Source organism: Ochotona curzoniae, unplaced genomic scaffold (genome assembly GCF_017591425.1).
Source record: "Ochotona curzoniae isolate NIBS_2020 unplaced genomic scaffold, NIBS_Ocur_1.0 scaffold_274, whole genome shotgun sequence".
NCBI lineage: Eukaryota > Metazoa > Chordata > Mammalia > Lagomorpha > Ochotonidae > Ochotona > Ochotona curzoniae.
In genome coordinates, this window is record NW_024467101.1 from 4,212,763 (window position 1) to 4,238,072 (window position 25,310).

The window sequence follows — 25,310 nt, forward strand, 5'->3', positions numbered from 1 at the left end:
CACAAGCACGAGTGTGCACTCTCACACACAATCAAGCACACACAGGTGTGCACTCACACATACATGTACACACAAGCACGAGTGTGCACTCTCACACACAATCAGGCACACACAGGTGTGCACTCACACATACATGTACACACAAACACGAGTGTGCACTCTCACACACAATCAGGCACACACAGGTGTGCACTCACACATACATGTACACACAAGCACGAGTGTGCACTCTCACACACACAAACAGGCACACAGGTGTGCACTCACACATGCATGTACACACAAACACGAGTGTGCACTCGCACACACAGGTACACACAGGTGTGCGCACACATACAAGTACACATAAGCATGAGTGTGCACTCTCACACACAAACAGCGCACTCACACATACATGCACACACATGTGCACTCACAACATACACACACAAGAATGTGCACTCACGTGCACACTCATACATACATGCACACACAGGTACACACTCACACATGTAGGCACACACATGCCCACAAACGTAAATTCCATCTGTAAACAAGCTGTGTTGTGTGTGCTCGCCTACACACATATGTGTGCATGCGTGTCCACATGCCTATACATGTGAACACTTGTACATGCAGCAGGTCCTCTGGTCCCGCAAATTCAACCAATGATGGCCTGAAACATTGGAAGGAATAACTGCCTGACCCAGACTTTTTTCATTGTCATGATCCCCCAAGCAATACAGTGTAACAACTATTCTGTAGCCTTTACATCAGACTAGGTGTTTCAGACACCAGAGATGATTTCAAGTATGAGGGGGTGAGTGAGTGTTGGGCGTAATGGCAAAGGTGCTGCTTCAAGATTCCCATGTCCCTAACAAGTACCCCAGCTGCATCCCTGCCTCAAGTTTCTGATTCCAGCTTCCTGCTAACACTTGCTCCGAGAAGCAGCAGGTAATAGCTCAAGCAGGTGGGTGGCTGCCACCCCAAGGGGGGACCTGGATTAAGTTCCTGGCTCCTCACTTTGGCCAGGCCCAGCCCCAGCTGTGGCAGGCAACTGGGGAATGAACCAGCATTCTCACAAGTCTCTCTCTGCACCTCTCATATAATAAACAAAACAAAACAAAAATAACAGCCAGCACTGTGGTAACAAATGAAGCTGTCAACCCGTGATGCCACCATCCCATATGGGCACTGGTTCAAGTCCTGGCTGCTCCATTTTTGATCCAGCCCTCTGTCTGTGGCCTTGAGAAAGCAGCGGAAGATGGCCCAGATGCTTGGCGTCTCTGGGTCATACCAGAAACCCAGAAGCTCCTGACTACTCCACTTCCAATCCAGCTCTCCGCTAATGCACCTGAGAAGGCAACATCAGATGACCCAAGTGCTTGGGTCCCTGCCACCCGCATGGGAGACCCGGATGAAGCCTGCCTGCCTTCCTTCCTTCCTTCCTTCCTTCCTGAAACATAAGTGCTGGGCTCTGAACCCCAGAGAAAACTGTAGGCAGCAGAAATGACCCAGGGGCTGGAGCCTGGAGATACCCTCCCCTGAGGGGACTGGGCTGTCACTCCTGGACAGACTATGTGGGGACATCATGCATACAGAGGACGACGCATGTACACGTGTCTCCTGGGACTTGCCAGGGGCAAAAGGGTGCTGTCCCAAGCAGGCAGGTGGGGTGCCAGTGGTCTGCACAGGCCTACTTCAAGCCCTGGGGTGACCGACAGCCTGCTGACCGCCCCCCCCCCCCCCCCGAGCAGGGCATCTTTCTCTTCACTCTCTGGAATCAGGCCAGGAAGGCACCCCCTTCCCACCATAGGAGTCCTGAATCCCAGCATGAGACCTGCAGTTTGAACAAGGACTCCCCAACACTCACTCTGGGCAGCCTGGTGGCTGCGAGGCAGGGATGGTGATTGGGTGCTTTGGCCACCCCACACTGCCTGCCTTGGCTGGCTCTCAGACCAGGGAGTCCAGGGGGGCTCTGCACCAAGACACACACATCCCTTGCTCAGCTGGTCCTGCTGTTTGTGCAAGGGCCGGAAGAGACCGAGGATGCGGTTGGCCACCCAGGGCCATCTCTGGATGATGAAAACAATTGGGTATTCCAGGCAGAGTTCCCTCAGCTCACAGTGGCTCAGATGGACGCAACCCCTGGAGTTCACCAGGTGGCAAATGGGTGGTGCTCACCCTACCCCTGCCCCGTCTCAACATCTGCACCCACGCAGCCACAGTGAAAGAGAAGACTAGAGGCTCCAGCTGCTGCTGTTCCTGGAGCCGGGAAGTCAAAACACACAGCTTAGCTAAGCCAAGCTTCTCAAGTTCGCGGGGGGCCGGCTCCAACTTCTGGGGTCTGTGAAGCCATTAGGCACTGGGTGCCGGGCGGGCTGGCACCATTAGGATCAGCCCAGACCTGGGGAGGAGGCTGGCAGTGGGCAGGGCCAGCATGTGCAGCAGGGAACTGTGCTGGAGCACCCAGAGACAGCAGAGTAGGTGGCCAGTGGACTCCCTCTGACACCCACCCACCAGGCGTTGCCAGCCCACCAAGCTTTCCTTCTGTTCCCGTGGTAACTGTGGCCTGTAGGGACTGACCAGACCCTCTTCTGACGTCCCAAAGGAAACAAAGTCTAGCAACAAAATGACCCATTTCCCCCAACATCACAATCTGGGCTTCTGTATCCAGCTTCCTGCTAATGCCAGCCCTCAGAGGCAATAGGTACTGGCTCAGGTAACTGGGCTCCAGCTACCTCACATGGGAGACCTGGGTGGATCCCAGCTTCCGGCCTCATACCTCCATGGCCTGGCCTGCAGTATAGGCCTAGGCTGCAGCCAGTACCACCTGTCACTGTCCTGAGTATCAGAAGTAACTTGCACACAATGGGAATCAGGAGGGTATTGCAAGGCAGTTCATGAAAAAAATGGAATTAAAAACACTTTTAGGGGTCAGCACCATGGTGTATTAGGCTAAGCTTTGCCTGTGGTGTTGGCATCCCACATGGGTGTCGGTTCATGTCCCAGCTGCTCCACTTCCAATTCAGCTCCTGGTTAATGTGTCTGGAAAAGTAGTGAAGATGGCCCAACTGCTTGGACCCCTGCACCCATGTGAGAGACCTGAAAGAAGCTCCTGATCGCGTCAGCTCAGCTCTGGCTGTGGTGGCCATTTGGGGAGTGAACCAGTGGATGGAAGATCTTTCTCTCTCTCTCTCTCTCTCTCTCTCTCTCTCTCTAGCTCTCTTTCTTTATCTGTAAAATCTGCTTTACAAAATCTAAAAACAAATTTATTTACAGACCTCTTCATGGTTTCCCAGTCCTACAAGAGCTTATATGCAACAGATGCACGACACTATCACATCTACTTTTCAAAAGACTTATTTGAAAGGCAGAGTTACAGAGAGAAGGAGTGAGATCTTCCACCTAATGGTTCATTCCCCAACAGGTCACAATGGTCGGGACAAGAGCAAATACCAGGAGTGCCCCCCCAAATCTCCTATGTGGGTGCAGGACTTTCCCAGGAGCATTAGCAGGAAACTGGATCAGAAGTGGAGCAACCGGGATTCAAACCATCTCCTATACAGGCTGCCGATGTTGCAGACAGCTCCCTTCCTTGCTAAGCCACAGTGCTGACCCTGATATTGTTACATTTTGTGCAAATAATGAGGGGGTGTCAAAAATCTGGCTCTGGGCCTGGGTGTCTTGGCGCAGTAGGTTAAGCCACTGCTTAGGATGCCTGCACTCCAGCTGGGAGTCCTGGTTCCTCCAATCAGAACCAGCTTTCTGTCACTGCACCTGGGAAGGCAGCGCATGGTGGCCCAAATGCTTGGGTTCCTGCCACCCACATGGGACACACGAATACAGTTGCTCTTTTTACCTTTAGCTTGGTGCAGTCCTGGCCGCAGAGGGGCATTTGAGGAGTGAACCAGTAGATGGAAGTGCATGCTCACTCTCTTTCAAATAAATAAATACATCTTTTAATAACTAAAATTCTAGCCTTAAACAAATGTTTTCCTTTCTCTCCTTGGCCACTGTTACAAGGACAGTGACACCTGAGCACCTCCCTCCAGGCCCCAGCAGCATTCCTGAGGTACGACAGCCCAGGGACCCTGAAGGGGTAACAGGGGCAGCTCCTGAGCTCCACAAGTCCCTATAGCAGCTGGGGCATGGCCAGCCCTCCCTGCTCACACTGGCAGCTCCCCCACAGCTGCTGCCGCTGGCCTGGGAGGTCCAGCCAGCAGACCCGTCCAGGAGCCCGGCTCAGGGGCCAGACGGCAGCAGCCGTCGGTCATTACTACCTGCCCTGCTGGGCACTGGGAGGCACCGGCCCCTTTCATCCCAGGAGCAGGAACACGGGCACGCCCCTCTCCCCGATTTCATGCCTGCCGGGAGCACATGTTCTCACCAGCGGAGGACAATCCGCGTAATGAGGTCAGATTTAAGCGCTAGCAGCAGCAGCAGCAGCAGGGGGGAGCTGCTGGAAATTGGGGGCTGTGGGCCAGATGCAAACAGGCTACTCAGGGCGTAGCCAGAGGGTAGAGGGGTGGGAGTGTCCCCGCCCCATCCCTGACCCATGCATAGCTTCATGCATACGCATGCATGGGTCTACATGGCAGCCCTGGCCACTCACCTGAAGTTACACAGTCCCTGGGCACCAGCCACTCCCCCTTCCCCATCTCCTATTTATTTTTGTTTGTTTGAATGGCCCCTTTTTTGATAAGTCCCCCCCAAGACACCTGCCATGTTGGCCATGGGTCCCCACCACGGCTAGCTGCTCATTGTAACCTACAAGACCCACCAGGTTACCCTGCTGGCATCTGCCTCTCTCTTTAAGATTTATTTATTTTTATTTGAAAGGCAGATCTACAGAGAGGACTAACCATCTGCTGGTTCATTCCCCAAATGGCTACAATGGTTGGAGCCGATCCAAAGCCAGGAGCCAGGAGCTTCTTCCGGGTCTCCCATGCAGGTATAGGGTCCCAAGGCTTTGGGACATCTCCCACCGCTTTCCTAGGCCACAGGCAGGGAGCTGGATGGAAGCAGAGCAGCTGGGACATGAACTGGTGCCCATAAGATGCTGGCACTGCAGGTGGAGGATTAGCTGGCTGAGCCACCACATCATTCCCTCTCCGTGCAGCACAAGAGCTGCAGGTAGCCAACGTCTCTTACCAGTGTGACTGCAAGTGGGGACCTGGGTGTTTGCATATGTAGCTCCTAGGATTAGCCCTTGCTCTCACCACGGTTTGGCAAGAAGCATGTTCCAATTGGGGTGTCCACGGTCACCCTGGCAATTCATATAAAAAGTGGCTTTCTGTCAGGTTGCAGAATCTAGGTGGCAGAATTCAGGTACCTGGGGCAGTAACCACTTATCTTGCGAAAATAAGGTATTTTTAATTGGCTTCCACTAAACTCTACCCATAAACACAGACTCCGACTCCGTAAGAAGAATTAGCCCCCGGGGTGGGCGTTCAGCTTAGCCAGTTAAGATGCCACTTCAGATGTCCCAACGTCTCACAAAGAGGTGCCTGGGTTCAACCTGAGCTTGTAGCACCTGACTCCAGCTTCCTGCTAACACAACTGTTAGCTGTTGCAACCTGGGAGGCAACAGGTGATGGCGCAAGCGCTTGGGTCCCTGCCATCCCACACGAGAGGCTCAGGTGGCATCTGGCTTCAGCCCAGCCCAGCCCAGCCTGGGCTGTTGTGCGTGTCTGTGGGATGAACCAGCGCACAGCAGGTGTCTCTCCTTATCTGCCTCTACTGTCCAGTTCTGCCTCTCAAAAAAAAAAAAGTGGAGTGTAAGGGGCAGAGTGTGTGGTAGCCCAATGGCTGTCAGGTCACACTGGTCAAGCGGGGTCAGATGGCACAGGAACCAATGTGTTGGGGGACCCGGTAAGGCCTGGCAGAGATTTTTGCACTTGGCTACTGCACAGTCCAGGGACCACCAAGGCCCCCCAAACCCGCCTCCAGCGCCAGCACAGAATTCAGGCCACAACTGGTTAATTCGGCGATGGGCCCCCTGGGTGCGCACGCCCGGCTCAGCTGGCTGTGCTAGCAGGCTGCCTGTCCTCACTCAGCGCTGTAATCGGCACATCTGCAGACAGGAAATCCACCTCCCCAAGTTCCCAGTCTATTATCTGAGACACCTGGTGTGGGCGGGTGATTCACAGACAAACAATGGGGGGGGGGGGCCTGCACAGCAATTAACTGCTTTAACTGCTAATGTGTTTAATCCGCCACGTGGAGATCAAGGCGGGCGCAGTGCAGGGGAGAGCTGCAGCCCCCCCCCCCCCGGAGTTGGGCTGCCCTTCCTAGCTGCAGGACCCATGCCCACCGCCATGCCAGTGGCCACTGTCCCAGGGAGAAGGAGCAGCAAGCAGGGCAAAGTTAGTGGCTACACCCTGGGCGGGGTGTGTGTGTGTGCGCAGGTTTAAGAGGGGCCCCTGGCCCCTTTTCTGGGCCTGAAGGCAGTGCTTGCCGCTGGAGGATAGTGGAAGTGCGATGCCAGCAGGGCAGTCTGCCCCCGCCCCCTAGGCTCCTGAGGAGAGGGATAAGCCTTCATGGCCAGTGGAAATGAAGCTGGCTCGGGTGCAGAGTGGGAGAAGCCCAGACCCCGCCGACAGACAGATGGAAGGACAGGGTTCCTGAGTGTTTACAAAATCTGGTTGGAGCAAGCCGAGCTATGGCATCCTCGCATGCCCACACAGCCAAGCCTTCCCTCTTCCCTCCCCTTCCTCTCCCAGGGCAAGTCAGGAGCAGCCTTGCCAAGGTGAGGTCAGAGGCCACTGGCTACATCCCCAGCATCCATCAGGCCTGGATGGGATGTTGGGGGGTTGGGGGGAGCAGAGCTTGCCCTTTTTTGAAAATTGGAAGTGGATTTGGCTGGGAGTGGGGGTGGGATTGGGGAGGAGTCAGAGGCAGGAGCACTGGGGTACAGCCAGAATGACCCCAGGGTTCTGGGTCCACTGGACTCACAGGGAGGGGCCATGGGATGGGCGGAGCACAGAGATCCTAGAGAACAGGAGACCTGAGGGGAACGCAACCCCTTGGTGACTTCCACCCCAAGACGCAGGCTCGCGGGCAGTTAGGAAAAGTGGCAACCACCACCCGAAAGCAATCCTGAGCTGGGCAAGGATGTCTGAGAAGGGCCGACACCACAGCACCTGGCATGACAGCCCACGGCATCCACGTGGGAGCCCACGCACAGCAGTCACCCTGTCCCGCCCCTCTGTCTCAGGCTCCAGGCCACCCTCTCTCCCGCCCAGCTTCCCTCACCAAGGCTCAGGCCCAGGCACTGGGCAGGGGCCTCCTGCCACGTGGACGCTCTCCATTCTTCCTCCCCCAAGCCCTGAGCCCCTGCCCCCTCCCGGGAGACTGCAGTGGAAGGGGCTGGTGATGACACTGACACCGACTGTTAGCATGTGATGGCCAGCAGAACCCCAAAGTACCCCCTGGGCAGTGTCAGGTGCTGTCAGAAGACAATGACCTTCAGAAAAAAAAAATCTGCCATCATTAATCTGCGTCAAAAGCGGCTAGCTCGAGCATACACCCAAGTTCACGGCAAGACGACTCGTAACAACCAAAAAGCGAAGCAACCCAAGCGTCCATCAGTCTATGAACGAACAATGAAACACAAAGTCCTCCAGGCTTACAACGGGAGAGACATTCGGCCCAGGAGGCCACAGCCACGAGATGAGCCATGAGACTGTCATGTTGCAAGAGTTGCCCGGCCACAGGGAGAAGCAGCCACTGGGGGATGCCACTCAGACAGGGCACCTAACCCGAGATTCACACAGCAGACCGAGAGACTGGTGGGGCCCTGGGGGCTAGGCAGGGACACAGGAAGTTAGTGAGGGATGGGACGAGAGTTCCAGTTGGGGAAGATGGACAGCGCTGCTGGCTGTAAAACAATGTGAGGACACCTGGCGACCCTTGACATGCACTTAAACTAAAACAGAGGCCAGTGCTGAGGCACAGCGTCCTAAGCCTCCGCCTGTGGCGCTGACATCCCATATGGACGTCAGCTTTGAGTCCCAGCTGCCCCACTTCCCATCCAGCTCCCTGCTAATGCACCTGGGAAAAGCAGCAGAAGATGGCCCAACTGCTACCCACATGGGAGACCAAGATGGAGTTACAGGCTACTGGCTTCAGCCTAGCCAAAGCCTGACCATTGCAGCCACTCAAGCGGAGACCCTCTGTCACTCCTCTCTCTCTGTAACTATGTCTTTTTCTTTCTTTCTTTTTAAGATCTATTTATTTTTATTGGAAAGGTAAATTTACAGAGAAGAGATAGGTGGACACAATGGCCTGAGCTGAGCCGATCTGAATGCAGGAGCCAGGAGCTTCTTCTGGGTCTCCCATGTGAGTGCAGGGTTCCAAGGCTTTGGGCCGTCCTGCACTGCTCTCCTAGGCCACAGGCAGGGAGCTGGATGGGAAGTGGAGAAGCCAGGACGTGAACTGACACTCATATGGGATCCCAGCATTTACAAGGTGAGGATTTAGCCACTAAGCTACTACATCAAGCCCAACTAGGTCTTCCAAATAAATAAATATACAGAGCCAGCACTGGGGTGTAGAGCATTCCACGGGGGATTGGTTTGAGTTCCAGCTTTAGAGAATGGCCCAAGTACATGGACTCCAGCATCCATGTGGGACACTCAGAGACGCCAAATGGCCACTGGAGCCAGCTGGGGAGTGAACCAGCACATGGAAGATCTCTCTGTCTTCACTCCTCACCACCACCTCTGTAACTGTCCTTCAAATTAAACAAGTCTTTAAAAAAATGTTAACATGGTAATTTCATGCTATTTATTATATAAGCAGTCTCTAAGAAGTTTGCACTAACATTTTTTAAAAATCTATTCAAAAATTTCAAAAATTTGTTCACAAAAGAAACTTACCTTTCAATTCCACATTTACATGAACTTAAAAAAATACTCCCATATAGTATTACCATATATATATTTTTAAAGATTCACTTATGTTTGAAAGAGAGATAAAGAGAGTGAGCAACTTGATGCCTCCTTACCTATGGCCCACAGGATGGTGTCAAAGATGCCCGTGCCCTCCCTGCCAGAGGTGTGGTCCTCCCAGGTAACCTGGAGCCGGCCGTCTGGGAGCTTTGCCACCCGGGATGGGGTGCAGCCCCTCAGGAACTGGGTGCCATGAGAAGCCATGTGGTCGGTGACCAAGGATGCCATTTGCTGCAAGGCCAACAGGGGGCGCTGTGAGGGCCCGAAGCAGATGTTCTGCCGCCCTCCCGGCTTCCAGGCCAAGGGCCTTGGTCAGCAACACATGTCCTGCAGCTCCTCTGTAGAGCTGTCTACTCCAGGGGTTCTGCCTTGGCGCCCTTCACCATTCCCTGGACCCCACTGTAGGTGGAAGATGCCATTCCCCCTTCCTGGACCACAAGACCCCATGTGTTCACCCTGCCCCAAGTCATGGCTGCACAGGGTGAGAGGGGCGGGGCTCTGTGCAGGTGGGTTGTAGGTGGGCCACAGGGCACTCTGCTCTGCCCAGTACTGGCCCGCGATGGGCTGAGTGGGAGTTGTCCAAGGGCCTGCCCAAATCCTGTCCAGGACCCTGTATGCCACCAGGTAACTGCTATAGAGGCAGGGCAGGGCAGTGGTGACCTGGGCACCCTCTGCCAGGCAGGAAGATTCTGGTGGCACTGGACACCTGACCAGTGACAACCTCGGGTTCAGCCACTTTCACAGGGGACTGTTCTCAAAGAGGGGCCAGCCACCATGCAGTGCACCTGCACAGGTGCTGCAAGGTGGTACCTATGAAGACAAACACCCCCCCCCCCGGGGCAGTAGGGCTACAGGGAGTGTGGCCCCTGGTGGGGGGGGAAGGCACCTGCAGGCAGGAGCGGTGGTGATGGGGTGCTGCACAGGAGCTGCTCACCTGGTCAAAGCCGCGGAGGGGGATACTGCGGATCATGATGGTGGTGTCCAGCCCCAGCCCGGTGAGGAAGCCTGCACACTCCAGGGCGACGTCTGCAGGCCTGAGGCTAAGGAACAGCAAGCAGGCCAAGGCTCCCGGGCATGACGGGCGGGGGGGTGCCCACAGCCCCGGCTCCACCCCTCCCTCCACAGGGAACCCTGAATACCCCCACCCATGTGCCTCTGGTAGAATGGACTGGGGGTGGCAGAGTGGTGCTCTGCTTCTTTCCCCGCTCCCCTGCCCCGGGGTCAGGGTCATCTGCCCAGGGCTTCCTGGGGGTGTTCACTTAGTGATGGAGAATTCCTGGCCGGACTCCAGGAGGAAGCGGCCAGTGTTGCAGGGTCTTTCATTTCCCCCTGGACATGCCCCTGCTGACTCTCGCCACCCCAGCCCCCTCTCCTGGCCCACCCCCGAGAGCCGGCTCTTCCTGAAGGAATTCAGCTGGATCGCGGCCACTCCCAAGGGACGTCCTCCAGCTGTCCAGTGCATGGCTCGGGAAGAGGCTTCTGGAAAGCCACAGCCACAGAAGGGTCAGCCTCAGGGCCTGGACAGCAGAGTTGGAAGGGCTGGGGAGTATCCAGGTCCCAGGACCGTCAGCAAAGGATACAGCTGGCCCCAACCACCAACCTGTTAGAGAAAAGGAGAGACAGAGGAGCAGGTGAGGGCCTGGACTGGGTGCAGGAGCTGGCGTCATGAGCCTGGGACCATGACAAGTCCCTCAGGCGCATAGCCAGCTACTGAGCGCTGAGTCCTGCTGTGCAAACAGACAGTCCCAAGGCTCAAAGCCCACTTCCCAGGGGCTCCAGTGGGGAACTCTAACAGGGCCAAGCACAAGTGCTAAGGAACCAGCAACGGCCTGGTGCAGAAGGGTGCATTGTCTGTGATATGGCACACCTGTCCCTGGGAAAGGCCCCAGGGTTCTGAGGTCTCAGAACAGACACGCAGCGGGGTTCTGCCCTACATGGAAGGTGAGGCCCGAAGGTCCATTGTGCCCTGGCCTCGGCAGGACAGCCCACTCAGGGAATGGGGCTGAGGGCACAGTGGGCCGGGTCACCCATGGGAAATATTTGCTCCAGTCCTTTTCTGTTATTCAGTTCTACCCTATAGATGCGTAGTCTCACACTGGTGTACACACACCCACACACACACCCACACACACACACACAGATGTGACCACATGAACACATGCCTACACAATCTGCATGTGAGTAGAGTCCATGCACACACCCACTCACATGTAAGCATACACACAGTAGCTGCAGTTACATGCTAAGCGTGTAACATTCACAAGCCATGCATGTGCATTCATGCAAGTATACACAGCAGCTGCACATCTGCACACAAGCATGTGTGTCACGATGTGTGTAAGCAGCAGCCACCTGGGGACACGTGGTACCTGGGCAGATCCACCCACACAGGCACATGCATGCACGCACACATATGCAAGCTGACACAGAACAGGAACTCCCAGCGGGGGTGGCTGCCCGTGGGTGGGCTCAGCTGCTCACCCCTCCAGTCTTTGAACAAGAGGAGGTGATGTAAGGACGGCTAAGCCTGGTGTCAGCACTAATCCCGGCAGGTACTAATGATATAATTCCATTTCAAACAGCGCTGGATCCCCTGGAATACTCCAGCAGGGGCCCTGAGGGGAGTGTCTGCCAACAGGGCTTCCTCTTGGGAGCTGGGGACACAACTGTACCAGGCCTACGTCGGAGCCAACAGACCCAGAGCCCTGATGACCGGCTAGTCCTAGGCACCCCCAGCCCCAGTAAGGGAGGAGCATGGGGGGACCCAGGCAGGGGTCTGTGGGCACCCAAATTCTGGGTCTTCCATGTGGGTGCAGGGGCCCAGGCACTCAGGTGTATTCACAGGAAGCTGGATCAGATGTGGAGTGGCCAGGACTCGAACTGGTGGTAACCATTTGGGATGAAGAAAAAAAAAAAGCATAATGAAATGAATTAAGAGGGGAAGCCACGTTGTACCAAGCACAGCTTGTGTAAAAGCACAGCTGAGTTGGAACATAAACGCCTAAGAATGTAGATGCACGAAAACGTTACTGTCCCGCCTGGTGGCAGCTGACCTCTCCTTATCCCAGAATGCGTGAAGCCTTTAGGAGCTGGCCTGGTGGTTCCCCAGACCCTCCTGCCACCTTGCAGAGCACACAGCAACCCAGTGTCCAAATTTAGGATATACAAGCTGTGGGGAGCAGAGGTCTTGTAAACCAACGCCCCCTCCCTAAGAAGCCTTCTCAGCCTCTGATGCCTCTCTCCCCGCCCTCCAAGGCTAGCCCCGGAGGGTCACTCTGGGTCTGCTCTTGTCCGAGTAAAGATTTTTATCAGACGCCTTAGGGTTTGCATGCCACCCATCTCTGCACAATGCTATTGAGAAAGTTAAGAGATTTGAAGGTTCCCTTAGACAAGAGGGACCCGAAGGACCTGGAAGACAGGCTATGGGGATCGGCCATGCTCACCCTAAGGCAGGGTGTGTGGGGTGGGGGACACAGTGGTCAGCAGAGGTGTTGTGGGGGGCGCTGAGCCACCTGTAGAGGCATAGAGATCAATCGTGGCAGGTCATGGAGGACCAGGGCCTTGGACCTGCAAATGGCACTTGTCACTGCATTCCAAAGCCTGGCCATGGGGGGTATTCACTGACACAGGAAGTCACCCTCCTCACCCTATGAGGAGTTCCACGGCCAGTCCTCTCTGCACACCCCCCTCCTCCCCACTGCCAGCAGGCCAGCTCCACTCTGTGCCTTTTGGGTGTGCAAGCATTTTTTTTTTTTCTGCCAAGGCATAACTGCCGTGGGATTAGCTTAATCACAGGGCAGGCTTTCGTGTTCAAAATCAGAAATGGGAGGATGGACGGGGAGGGGGGAAAGGAAGTGGAAACAAAAGCATTAATTCAGGGCTCTTGAAGCCCAGGCTTAGGAAGCTCTCCTCCTGGCTCTGGAGCTCCAAGGCCCCCTGATCCACTCTCCAAGGACGACACCCACACAGAGCCAGGGTGAGCAAGTGGCTGCCAGGAGGCACCTGGCCCCCTTGGCAGCAGCTGCCAGCAAAGGAAATGCCAGCCGGGCTGGGGGGCAACACAGGGAGTGGGCGCAGGGGGAGGGGGATGCCCCTGGACATCTCCACACCAGTGGGACCCCTCCTTGCCCTGTGTGCAGGTCAACACATCCTAACCTTACATTGCCTCCCAGCCTCAGGGACAGGTATGGGGAGGTGGGTGGGGAGGGCAGAGGGTTAGGGGGGAATCCTATAGAGGGAGACAGAAGCAGAGGGGAGAGGGGAGACTGTGGAAGCAGAAGCTCCAGTTCTCCCTCAGGGAAAATGCAGTTTCCTCCCTCTTGGTGTTTATAAGCGAGAGAAAAGAGGCAGCACTGGCCAGCTACCTGCTAAGAGCCAGACAGGGACCCCTCCCTGAACGGACACAGGTCCACAGGCAAGTGCTAAATCAGAGCCACCCTCTGCATCCTTGAAGCCTGGAGAGGCGCAAGGTCGGCCCCAGGGTCTGCCATCCTCCTTGGAGACCTGGGCAGACAGCAGCAGCCCCCAGGGCCTGGTTGTTTCCCGGAAGCAGCAAACCTGGTTAGAGCCCCGGAGACAGACGCAGGGAGGGGTGGGAAGGAAGAGCTGCCCCAAGGTGGCCAGGGTCTTTTTCCCCACGCTAAAGCTGCAGAATGAGAAAGCTGCCTCTACTGGCAGCAGCAAAGGCACCACCTGGGAGGCCAGGACAGGGGAAGGAAGGGGACCTGGTAAGGGGGTGGAGCTGACATCAGGACCCTGCTGGGGTGCAGAGGCTTCCTGGTGGGGCGAGGGCTGGGATGCACACCACAGCTCAGCTCTGTGGGCTCCCTGGGGTTTGCCAGGCCCTTTCCCTCCTCGCTGCTGGTTCCTCCTCGCTGACCCCCAGTGTGTTTTCTTAAAGCAGACAACTCCCAACCCTTCTCACCTGCCATGTCCCCTCCACCTGCTCTGCTCTGTACCCCTGCTTGCAGGAGATCTTGGTACTCCTTGACTGTTCTTCCCAGGGGTCCCTGTCCCTCTCCCCAGCATCCTCTTCATTCCTGCAACCTCTCCTGGATCCCCCACTCCAACACCTCCGGAGAAGCCATGGCAAAGGCAGTGGACAGCGGCACAGACGAGGGTTCAAAGACCAAATCAGTGCTGATGGCACCACCAGAACTGGCCAGGTCTCCACCCACACCCTCCCAGGCTGGGAGCACTGCTCCCTGACGCCTCCTCGAATCCATGGCTGTGGTTCTGCACATCCTGCACGCCCATCCCACTGCTGGCCGGGGGTGGGGGATGGGGGGTGGGGGGCGTCTGTCACCTGCTCAGGTCCTGCTCAAGTCGACCCAGCTGCTCAGCAGGGGTTCAGTCACAGCAGGATGCCCCATTCTGTCTCCCATCCAGAAGCTGTGGGCTCGGTCACCCAGCTCTGCCTACTGTCCAGGCTCCCCAGGCTTGGATGCCAGAAGCGGAGGTAGGAGGTCATGGTACTGGCTGACCCGAGCTGACGGGGGAAAGGCCTTGTGCGAGGAACCCTAGATCTGACCTGAACCTACTGGGCACCTGCTGCTTCACACAGAAACAGCTCAGAAGGACCCTGGAGTGGCGGGGAGGGAGGCTCGGCTGAGGTGGCCCATCCCCGGGTCCGGGCACCCTGGGCACCCTCGCCTGCCAACCAGCCCCATTCTCCTGAACGATGAGGAGGAGGTGGCCAAGCCAAGCTGTCCCCACCAGGCCCCTGGGGTAGGGGCAGGCTAGTGGGGAGGGGCACTCGAGGGCCAAGGAGGGCGGCCTCGGGGTCCGTATTAATTTCAGCTCCATTTTTAAAGGCGAGTTAAAATAAACACGGGGAATATTTATAAGGCAAATAAATCTGGCAGAAACAGCCCCTCCAAGTGTGAGGGGAGGCCTCCCCCTCAGTCGACCCAAGCTGATAAAATACAGAAATGCTACCGTAGACCCTGCGGGCTTATTTTGACTGCACCGAGGAATGTAACATGTAAACATTGACTCCCATATTACACTGTTACAACTTGCATTAGCAGCCTCCGACAAAAGGCGCATTTCACAGCAGCATCGTCCGGGGGGATCTATCTCCAGCTTAATTTTTTTTTTTTTTGAAAAAACCATTTCCTCACATAAATCATGCTCAGAACGAAACGGGTGACTGATACATTGCAAGCGCTTTTTTTCCCCCCCTCAAACAATAACATACCTAGATTCCTTCTAAACGAAAAGAACCTTGAAAGAATTCTTTTAAATTCTAAATATTTTTTACTTTCTGAAGGAAATCAACACTGCATTTTTCTCTCCTGATTAAAATACATGGGGTGGTGTCTTCCCGGCCAAACCAGATAACCCCCAACACATGCATGGTCAGGCCAGCAGCTGTCCCCAAACCCTCCACTGGCCAGGGTCCATCCCAGGCAGCACAGGGAACTCACGGTGGCAGGCCTCCTTCCTAGCCCCTGGGATGGGCAGCCTTTGACAAGAAATACGCATGAGCAGCATGTGGAAAATAGTGCCTGTGGTGACAGGCAAGAAAATGACCCAAGTTCAAGGGCCTCCTCGTCTTGGACAGAGGTGCCAGGTGGGAGGCCAGCTTCCATAGGTGGGTGGGTGGTGGTTGGGCATAACACATTCAAAGCCATATCATCACGGGTTCAAAAGCCAGAGCTTTGGGGCCAGTGTCATGGTCTAGCAAGTTAAGCCTCCGCCTACAGTGCTGGCATCCCAAATGATCCTGGTTGGAGTCCTGGCTGCACAACTTCCTATCCAGCCCTAATGCACATCGGAAAGCAGCGGATGATGGCTCAAGTGTTTGGGCCCCTGCCACCCCTAGAAGAAGCTCCTGGGCCTATCACGGTTGCCTAGGAGCTAAAGTCCTCGTCTTGCATGTACTGGGATCCAACGTGGGTACTGGTTCATGTCATGGCTGCTCCACTTACCACGCAGCTCCCTGCCTGTGGCCTGGGAGAGTGGTGGAGGATGGCCCAAAGCCTTGGGACCCTGCACCCACATGGGAGACCTGGAAGAGGCTCCAGGCTCCTGGCTTAAGATAGGCTCAGCTCTGGCCATTGTGGCCACTTGGGGAGTGAACCAGCAGATGGAAAATCTTTTTCTCTGTCTCTCCTTTTCTCTGCCAATCTTCCTTTCCATTAAAAAATAAATTCATCTTAAAAAAAAAAAAACAAGATACAACAAAAAATACAAATAAGAAGAAGCTCCCAGTTCCTGGCTTCAGAATAGTCCAGCTTGAGCTGCTGCAGCCATTTGGGGACTGAACCACAGAACAGCAGATCTCAGTGTTTCCTCTCTCTGCCACTCTAATAAAAGTAACCTTTAAGAGAGAGAGAGAGAGAAACGCCTTATGGAGAAGCCAGAAAACATGTCTGAATTCCATGCATGAAAAACAATGTGATAGAATGTTTGAAGGGACGAGAAAAATAAGCCGCTGCCCGTGGGCAAAGTCGGAGGCCAGACGTGGGACCCCGGTGGGTGAGCTCCTTTCTGCTGGGCTCAGCTGTCTGCATGGGCAGCAAAGGAGAAAATCCAACTGTGGAGACCCTAACACAAAATCCGGGGGCTTTTGCGGGGGGTAGTTTTCTCTTAGAGGGCGGCGGGTAGGGAAATTTTTCAGAACACGTAATAAATCTAAAAGCCATTAAGTGTAAAGAGAGATTTAAGTTACATCTTAAAAAAAAAAAAAAACGGGGGGGGCGGGGGGGAAGCCATTTATACATCACGCAAGTTAAAAGACATGAGAAGCTGAGAAAATCTGTCCCACAAATGACAGGGGATCATGTACAGCACGCAGGACAGCTGGGAGATAGGACAGATAAGGAGAGGCGAGGAGGAGGAGGAGGAGCGGGGCCAAGGACCACACTGACGACACACACTCTTATTTTCAAAGGAGGCCAGAACACACCAGTAAACATCGGAATGTGTGTGGAAAGATCAGGGCAGAAAAGGAGTTTGCTTTGCTGTTTAAAAAAAACAACGGAGGATAGCACCGTGGCATGGGAGGCTAGCCTCTATTTGCACCACTGGCATCCCATACCAATGCTGGTTTGAGCCTCAGCTGCTCCACTTCCCATCCAGCTCTCTGCTTGTGGCCTGGGAAAGCAGTTGAGGACGGCCCAAAGCCTAGGGACCCTGCACCTGCGTGGGAGACCCGGAAGAGTCTCCTGGCTCCTGGCTTTGGATCAGCTCAGCTCCGGCAGTTGCAGCTGCTTGGGAAGTGAATCAGTGGCTGGATGATCTCTCTCTCTCTCTCTCTCTCTCTCTTTCTCCCTCCCTCTCTCTCTCTCCTCTAACTCTAGCTTCCAAGCAAAAGTAAATAAATGTTTTGAAAAACACGCTTTTGGGCCCAGCGGCGTAGCCTAACGGCTAAAGTCCTTGCCTTGAACACACCGGGATCCCATATGGGCGCTGGTTCTAATCCTGGCAGCTCCACTTCCCATCCAGCTCCCTGCTTGTGGCCTGGGAAAGCAGTTGAGGATGGTCCAAAGCTTTGGGACCCTGCACCCACGTGGGAGACCCAGAAGAGGTTCCTGGTTCCCGGCTTCGGATTGGCGCAGCACCGGCCGTTGCGCTCACTTGGGGAGTGAATCATCGGACAGAAGATCTTCCTCTCTGTCTCTCCTCCTCTCTGTATATCTGACTTTGTAATAAAAATAAATCTTTAAAAAAATTAAAAAAAAAAAAAGAAAAAGAAAAACATGCTTTTTTGTTTGTGTAATCCACGAGTCCTTGCTTCTTAGCACACATTTCCAATGAACGTTTTGAAGATCCTTTGACCGTGAATCACACGGGGCAGAGAGTTCAAAGCTGAAAGGAAGAGAGAGGAGGAACCCCAAAAGGAAGACAGGAAGGCGAGGAGGGATCAATGTGACAGTGCACACGGGCACGCGCACATATACGCACACACACAGTTTTCTCCTCCTCCGGTCTTGAACCCTCGACTGTGTAGTACCCCTCTGTATCCCATAAGTATGGACAACTGAAACCACAATGTTTTCAAAAGGAAAGATTCCAGCAATTCCCTCCTCTTAATTTTTTTTCAACCTTTTAAAAGATTTTTCTAATAATTTGAAAGACAGAGGTGTAGAGAAAGAAGAAACAGAAAGATCTTCCCTCCATGGGTTCTTTCCTCAAATGGCTTCAATCACCAGAATTGGGCCAGTCCAAAGCCAGGAGCCAGGAGCCTTTTCCGGATCTCCCATGTGATGCAGGGGCCCAAGGACTTGAGAGCCATCTTCTGCTGCCATCCCAGGTGTCGCAGCAGGGAGCTGGATACGGGATGCTGGTGCCGCAGATGGCGGCTTAATTTGCTACAACTCATTGTCGGCCCCTCATCTTTCTACATGAGATGTCACCCAGTCAAAAGCCAAGCTACAACGGGGGAATGTGTGGAAGGCCAGGGACGTCTAGCTAGCTGGGGGCGCAAGTTCAGCCGCCGTCTCGGGGAGGGCCTGGAGGAGCCACGGGCAGCAGGCCCAGCGCTCCCGCACAGGGCACTGCCCACTGCCTCCTGTCTCGCAGATGCCAGAGGCGGGAAGGGAGAGGGCGGAGAGGAGAGTGGGTTGAGGCAGACGGGCACAGACCCCACTTTTCTGCTTCCACAGTAACAGTCCCTTCAGAGGTGTCTGTGGGAGAAAGGATGTGGGGGGCGGGGGGCCTCAAAACTGGCTGCACCCAAAGGAACCGAGTCTGTGCAACCTTTTCCCCATTCGTCTCCCTCCTTCAGGGCAGCTGCCACCCAAAGCCAGAAAGCACAGGCAGGCACTGTGGCAGGGCAGGGCAGGCTGCCTCGACCCCTCTCAGAGTGCCTGGGGAGCTCCAGTCCCATCTCTGGCTTCTGCCCCTACAGCCCTGTTAAGGCACCTGGCAGGCAGCAAACGATGGCCCAAGTGCTGGGTCCCCCGCCACCCACGTGGGAGACTTGGATGGAACCCCGGCTCCTGGCTTCAGCCAGCCCCAGCCCCGGCCATGGCAGGCATCTGGGGAGGGAACCAGCCGGTGGAAGATGGCTCTTGCAGTCTGTATCTCTCCCTCCCTGTGTCATCAAATACATAAATAAAAAGAATGGAAAACAGAAAGTCAAGTGATGCGTGTCAGTGAGGAGGAGAAACACGGGGCCCTCGCGGGCTGTCAACAAGGACAACGCTGAAGCCGTTGTGAGAAGCAGGAGGGTGCTGTCAGAAGTTGTCGTGTCACCCCGGGATTCCACTCTGGGTACCTGGTCCCCCCAGATGGAAACAGAGCAGGGTCTTAGAGAAAAAGGAAGGACATTGGACCCCTAGAGGACAATGCTGAGCAAGGTCAGCCAGACACACAGAGACCCACTCAGGGGGTGCCTCTTGCAGGAGGGACCCCAAAGTCATGACATTTAAGAAGCCAGAATGTACCATGGGAGTGGGTGGGGAAGGGGGTGCGTGCTGAGCTGACAGTTGACAGATGAGTGTGGGCAATGCCACGGAGGTACACACTTGAACACGTCTATTGTGGTAAGGTTTCTGTGTCTTTTATATTAAAAATGTTAGAGACGAGGGCGGCATTTGTGTCCACAGCACAGAGCCTGGCCTAGAGCCCCAGGACTGGTTTCTGATTCCAGCTTCCTGCTAAGGGACACCCTGGGGTAAGCAGGTACCAGCTTTAGTAGCTGGGGCGAGGAGTTTGTGCCACTCACAGGAGACCTACCCAGCTCCTAGCTCCCAGTCAGAGCCGCCCAGTGGTTCTGGGTTAACAGGCAGTGACCAGCACACAGGACCACTCTTTCCACCTCTCAAGTTAAAAAAATAAAATCTAAGAAACATGTAGGATGGAGAGCCACAGCAAGGGCTGTCACTGTAGGAGACCAGGCCATGGATGCCACTAGCCTGGCGTCCCGTATGAGTTCAGGTTCATGTCTGGCTGCTCCATTTGCCATCCGGCTCCCTGATCTTATGGCTTGGGAGAGCAGCAGAGGAAGGGCCAAGACTTGGGTCCCTGCACCCATATAGGAGACCTAAAAGCTCCAGATTTGGGTCCGGCCCAGCTCTGGCCATTGCAGTAGTTTGGGGAGAGGGTGGGGAAGGGTGACCCAGTGGTTGGAAGATTCCATCACTTTGTGTTTCAAATAAATAAAATAAACCTTTAAGAGAAATACCCCCATGACCCCTGGTAGGAGTTGAGGTCTGACCCCAAATACAGAGGCCTGTGTGGTGGGAAATGACTAGGGCAATGTCAAGAAGGCGTGGGACACTTACACATACACACACCATCACACACTATCACACCCCATCACACTCCTCCCGACCTGAGGAGCCTGAGCAATGGCTCTGGGTGCTGGGCTCTGGGACGAGCCTCTGGCGCCCCCTGGTGGTCTCCCAGGGCCCTGCATGCAGGAACAACAGTTGGATCAGCTGGCCCAGCTTGCACTTGCTGGGGAATCTGCCGGCTCCGGCCTTCACCCCCAGGGCTGTGGTTTCTGAAGCTTTTGCAGCCTACCCCACCCCTGCTCCAAGACTGTGAGGTGCTGGGGGATGCCCAGCCTGCCTGCCCCAAACCATGCATACACACACAACCATGTGCGCGTAGGGTCTTACGTTTTTCCAGGGGACTCCTTTAGCCAGAAGATGTCGTCGCTGGTGATCCCATACTCTGAAGCCCCTTCGACCTGTGGGGAGAGAGGAGGGGGGTGGGTGGGGGATTCATTCCTCTCTGGGACCCTCCCATGAACCTTGCTCCAGACTCTGACACAGGCCCTGAGGCGGGCATGGCAGTCGTGGGAACCACCAGACAAGATGTTCAGGGACAGGAGGAGAGGGTGGCATGAAGGTCAATGGAATAATAGCACCAAGCCTGGGTGAGGGGAGGCAGGCAGGACTGAGGGCCACCCTCGAGGGCGTCAAGCTGAAGGCTGGACCAGGCAGGCTGGGAGACGCAGGGATGTGTGTGCAGGATATGCTGGCAGGGATGAGGAAGTGAATTTTAAACTGTCCCCAATCCCAGTTGGGTAGAAGATGAATAAACAAATCATGTGCAGCCTCTTAGGCTTGGTCAGGGGAGACTGGAGGTATGAAAACAGAAGAAATTAAGACCCCAGCAAGGGGCCCAGCACAGTAGCCTAGTGGCTAAAGTCCTCGCCTTGCACACGCCAGGATCTCATATAGGCACCAGTTTGTGTCCCAGCAGCCCCACTTCCCATCCAGCTCCCTGCCTGTGGCCTGGGAGAGCAGTTGAAGACAGCCCAAAGCCTTGGGACCCTGTACCCGCATGGGAGACTCAGCGGACAGAAGCTCTTTTCTCTTTGTAGCTCCTTCTCTCTGTTCAGCTGGCTTTCCAATAAAAATGAATAAATCTTAAAAAAAAAAAAAAAAGACCCCAGCGAGCCTTTGCAGGTGCCCGAGGCAGGGGCAGCATGGGGCGGGTACACGGTCATTCAGCTTCATCCCAAGTGCACACAGAGCGTCAAAAGGGACTGCCTGACAAGGAGGTGCCAGGAAGTGGAGGGCTGGCCAGGACTGCCTCCCCCTACGCCAGCCCCATGCCTCCCAGCAGCTGGGAGCTGACCATGGCCTTGGGAGGCTCCACATGGGGCTGGCTGCTAGGCAGGGAGGTTCCCATGACCCTGTGGTGTCCTGTTGCAGCTGGGGCTTGCGAGTCCTGCAGCAGAGCCTCGTAGCTCGCCCAAGGGCTGCCTGTGCACCAGCTGTTGGGGACCCCCTGTATTCCTCAGGCAAGTGTTCCTCCATGCTCACTCTTGTCCTATCCCAGGGCAAGCACAAAGCTGAGACTAAGGCCGGGGACAGGTGACACTCGCAGGACTGTCCCTGGGCTCTCTCTCCACCTAGGTCGAAGTGACAGCGTGGGGTGGCCTCAAGGCCCAGGGCACATGTCGGATTAGGCTTGGGACCAACAACCAGCTTCCTAAGCTCTCTAAGAAGTGGCCTCACCCAGACCCTTCCTGTTTCCCAGTGACAGCACCCCCATCCTCACCTGAAACCCTGCCCTGCTCACTCAGTGACTCTGTCCTCACCTTTCCCTGTCCCTCCAGTGGGAGGGCAGACCCCTACTTCAGACCCACTGAAAGTGGGCCAAGAAGTGATGGCTGGGATAATAATGATGCAAGTAGGACCTGCTGGAATTTAGTGTGAACATGGAGCCAGAACTGGGATGGGCGATCGGGTTCAACCTTTTCAGAATGCTGGGAACCAACCGAAGGCACATGGGATCGTGGTGAGCAGTAGGTGACAGTGCAGGAACCTGGGCTCCCTGAGAATGATGGTAAAAGGACAGGCTCCCCATCGGAGGCTCAGGGACGGGGAGACGAGGCTGTGCCTCGGGGACACTCACGAGCACGGGGTACCTGGGCCGTCCTCCGGTGGCAATGACAATGTGGTCCGCCGAGAGCAGGGTCTGCGCAGAAGCACGGGGGGTGGCAGGTCAAACAGGGACACTGAGGTCCCCTTGCCACCCCTTGCCAGCCCCCAGTCAGCCCCCGAGAGGCCCTCTGACAGTCTCCTGGCTGTCGCAGGCTGCAGCCCCACTCTGCCCATCCCTAGTGCACCAAAGCATGGCTGGGCAGGGGGAACTGCCTGGGGCGAGTCGCACACTCACCTCTTTGCCGTCTTTACTGACTCCGCGCACCGTGTGCTTGTTCACGAAGCTGGCTTTGACGTTCAAGTACTTGACTTTTCTGCAAAGATGGTGGCAATAACGATCCCAGTAAGATGTGGCTCCTGCAGTTGGCTCCTACTGGTGACGTGATGGGGTTTGCACCCCGCTCCCTGCCCAGGGCCTGCTAGGCATGGGTCACACAGCCCAAGGAAGCAGCCCTACCTCTCCTGCAGCTGGACGCGGTGCCCCCAATTCAAGGACTTGACGTGGTTTTGGACAGCTTCGGCCATTTTCTTCCTGCTCAGCCACCACAGAGATGGAAAAGCCGCAGGAGAGAATGAGGGGTCAGCTCATGTTTAGACGGGGATGCCAGAACCACTAAGAGGAAACAGCCACAGCCATCCATGCCGTGGGGCCCCATCTCTGTCCAGGGCTGGGGCTGTAGCTCTCTGAGCATCAGGGAGGGAGCAGATGCAGGGACCACACAGGCTAGCTCACAGAGCACAGCCTATCCGGGAACTTCCGGGGCCGGCTCCATGTGTGCACAGCCACACAGTGCCACCTGCATCTCCTGCCCTGCGGGTCTTGAGGACAGATCATCCTTGGTGTTGGGGTCGTCATTCCTGGGCTCCACCAGCAGGTGCATCAACACGCCCCCCCCCCCCCAGCCTGGCCCTGACTCAGAGCAAAGCTGTCCCCAACCAGAGCCTCACCACGAACGTCCCCCCTAGAACAGCCACTCTCCGTCCCCCACCCTCCACCCAAGAGAAGCAGTAAAGGGCGGGGAATGCAGTGGCCGCAGTGTGGGTTGCTCACCAGTCATGCCGGACGGGCTGAGTCACCTCCCAGCCGTAGTGGCCGGCGTCCTGGATGGCACCCCCCAGCAATGCTGCCTGGTGCATCAGCTTCTTGGGGATGCAGCCCACGTTCACACAGGTGCCGCCCAGGCCCCACCTGGTGCCTGGGATGTGGGGAAGGGAGAACTCAAGTTTCTATCAGGGCACCCTTTGGTCTGGGGGTTAGGACGTAGGGGTAATTTCTATTCATTTGTGATGGGCAGACTTTTTGAACTTGTGTGTGATGAGGGGGGACCCGGTGACACCTGGACAGCATTTGGGTCATTTTCAAATGAGATTATGGGGGGCAGTGTTGTGGTATAAAGGGTTAAGCCACTGCCCACCACACCAGCATCCCATGTAACTGTCAGTTCGAGTCCCAGCAGATCCACTTTTTTTTTTCCCCAGGTCCCTGCTGATGCACCAGCAGAGCAGAAGCTGGTCCTAGGGCTTGGGACCCTGCCGCCCACGAGGGAGACCAGTTTGAAGTTCCTGGCTCCTGGTTTTAGACCAATTTAGCTCTGGTTATGCAGGTCTTACGGGAGTGAATTAGCAAATGGAAGATCTCTGTCTGTCTCTCCCTTTTGTCTCTGCCTTTCAACAAATCAACCAATCTCCGAAAAACAGAGCCCTCTCCAGAGACCACTGCCGTGGAGTGGAGGGGGCTGAGTGATTCTGGCATCAGCTGCCCCTTGTCCATGAGTTGGGCCCTACCTCCCCATCCCTCCATCCTCTTGCCAGCCCCCGATACACACGGATCCATCAGGCGGCCCACCTCTGGGAGAAGGTTCTACATAGTCAACCACGGCCACCTTCCTTCCCAGCTGAGCGGCTGCAATGACAAGACAACAGCAAGTGAGGATGACAAGCAGCCAGTCTGTGGCTGGGCCACAGCAAGGGTGGGGCGCGGAGGGTGGGGACGGGGGCTCCCAGGGCCTCCAAGGCCCAGGAGAGAGGACACGGTACAGGTACCGTGTTCAACCGAAAATGACCAGACACAGGAGGGAGAGGGAAAATACAAGGCATGAGGAGGAAAACCACCTGACTGAGGACCGGGATAGACAGCAGGATCAGCAGACAGAAGACAGGAACCAGACTATCCTACAGGTCAGGGACCGGTGCCAAGGTGCGTGTGCTAAGCCACCTCTTACGATGCCAGCATCCTATCTCAGGGCATTGGTTTTCCTGTTTTGTTTTTGTTTTAACATTTATTTCCTATTTGTATTGGAAAGTCAGATACACAAAGAGAAGGAGAGACAGAGAGGAAGATCTTCTGTCCACTGATTCACTCCTCAAGTGGCCGTGACGGCCGGAACTAAGCCAATCCGAAGCCAGGAGCCAGGAACCTTCATCCGGGTCTCCCACGCAGGTGTAGGGTCCCAAAACCTTGAGCTGCTTTCCCAGGCCACAAGCAGAGAGCCGGATGGGAAGTGGCACAGTCAGGACAGGAACCAGCATCCATATTTCCAGTGCCTACAAGGGGAGGGTGAGCTGCTAGGCTATTGCGCCAGGCTCAGAGCATTAGTTTTTTTTTCTTTAAGTCCCATCTACTCCATTTCCACTCTAGCTCCTTGCTAATGCGCCTTGGAAGCAAATCATAGTCCAAGTCCTTGGGCCCCTGCCTACCACGTAGGAGCTCTGGATGGAGCTCCAAGTTACCGGCCTTGGCCTGGCACAGCCATGGCTGTTATTGTGGGCGTATGGAGTACGATCCAGGGGATAAAAGACCTTGATACCCCCCCCCGACACCTCTGCCTTTCAAATAAACTATCCCATACTTCAAAGAACTAAGGAACAACCTGGAAGACAGACCAAAGGGCCCAAGTTGGATGTGTGGAGATGAAAACCGTGCACAGAAGATGAGAAACACTGAATGAGAGGCTGTAGATGACACAGGAATAGAACTTGCCCAAAAGGAAACACAGAAAATCCAAAACCCTTGTGGTTTTTTTTT

At 55.4% G+C, this 25,310-nt stretch overlaps 1 protein-coding gene across 8 annotated transcripts in view; it reads right to left on the minus strand.

Annotated features, from left to right (window-relative positions):
• The window catches only part of TXNRD2 (thioredoxin reductase 2), a 45,542-nt gene that overhangs the window by 10,457 nt on the left and 9,775 nt on the right, over nt 1–25,310 (minus strand). For 7 of the 8 annotated variants that reach the window (XM_041003953.1, XM_041003952.1, XM_041003951.1 and 4 more), the window contains exons 3-11: nt 24,132–24,188; nt 23,337–23,481; nt 22,743–22,817; nt 22,521–22,599; nt 22,257–22,319; nt 20,507–20,577; nt 10,514–10,533; nt 9,868–9,959; nt 8,990–9,164 (exon numbers count right to left, since the gene is read on the minus strand). In XM_041003953.1, the coding sequence (XP_040859887.1) occupies nt 8,990–9,164; nt 9,868–9,959; nt 10,514–10,533; nt 20,507–20,577; nt 22,257–22,319; nt 22,521–22,599; nt 22,743–22,817; nt 23,337–23,422 (661 nt within the window). In that variant the 5' untranslated portion in view covers nt 23,423–23,481; nt 24,132–24,188. The remainder of the gene's footprint in view (nt 1–8,989; nt 9,165–9,867; nt 9,960–10,513; nt 10,534–20,506; nt 20,578–22,256; nt 22,320–22,520; nt 22,600–22,742; nt 22,818–23,336; nt 23,482–24,131; nt 24,189–25,310) is intronic. The other variant, XM_041003958.1, reaches the window with a different exon arrangement.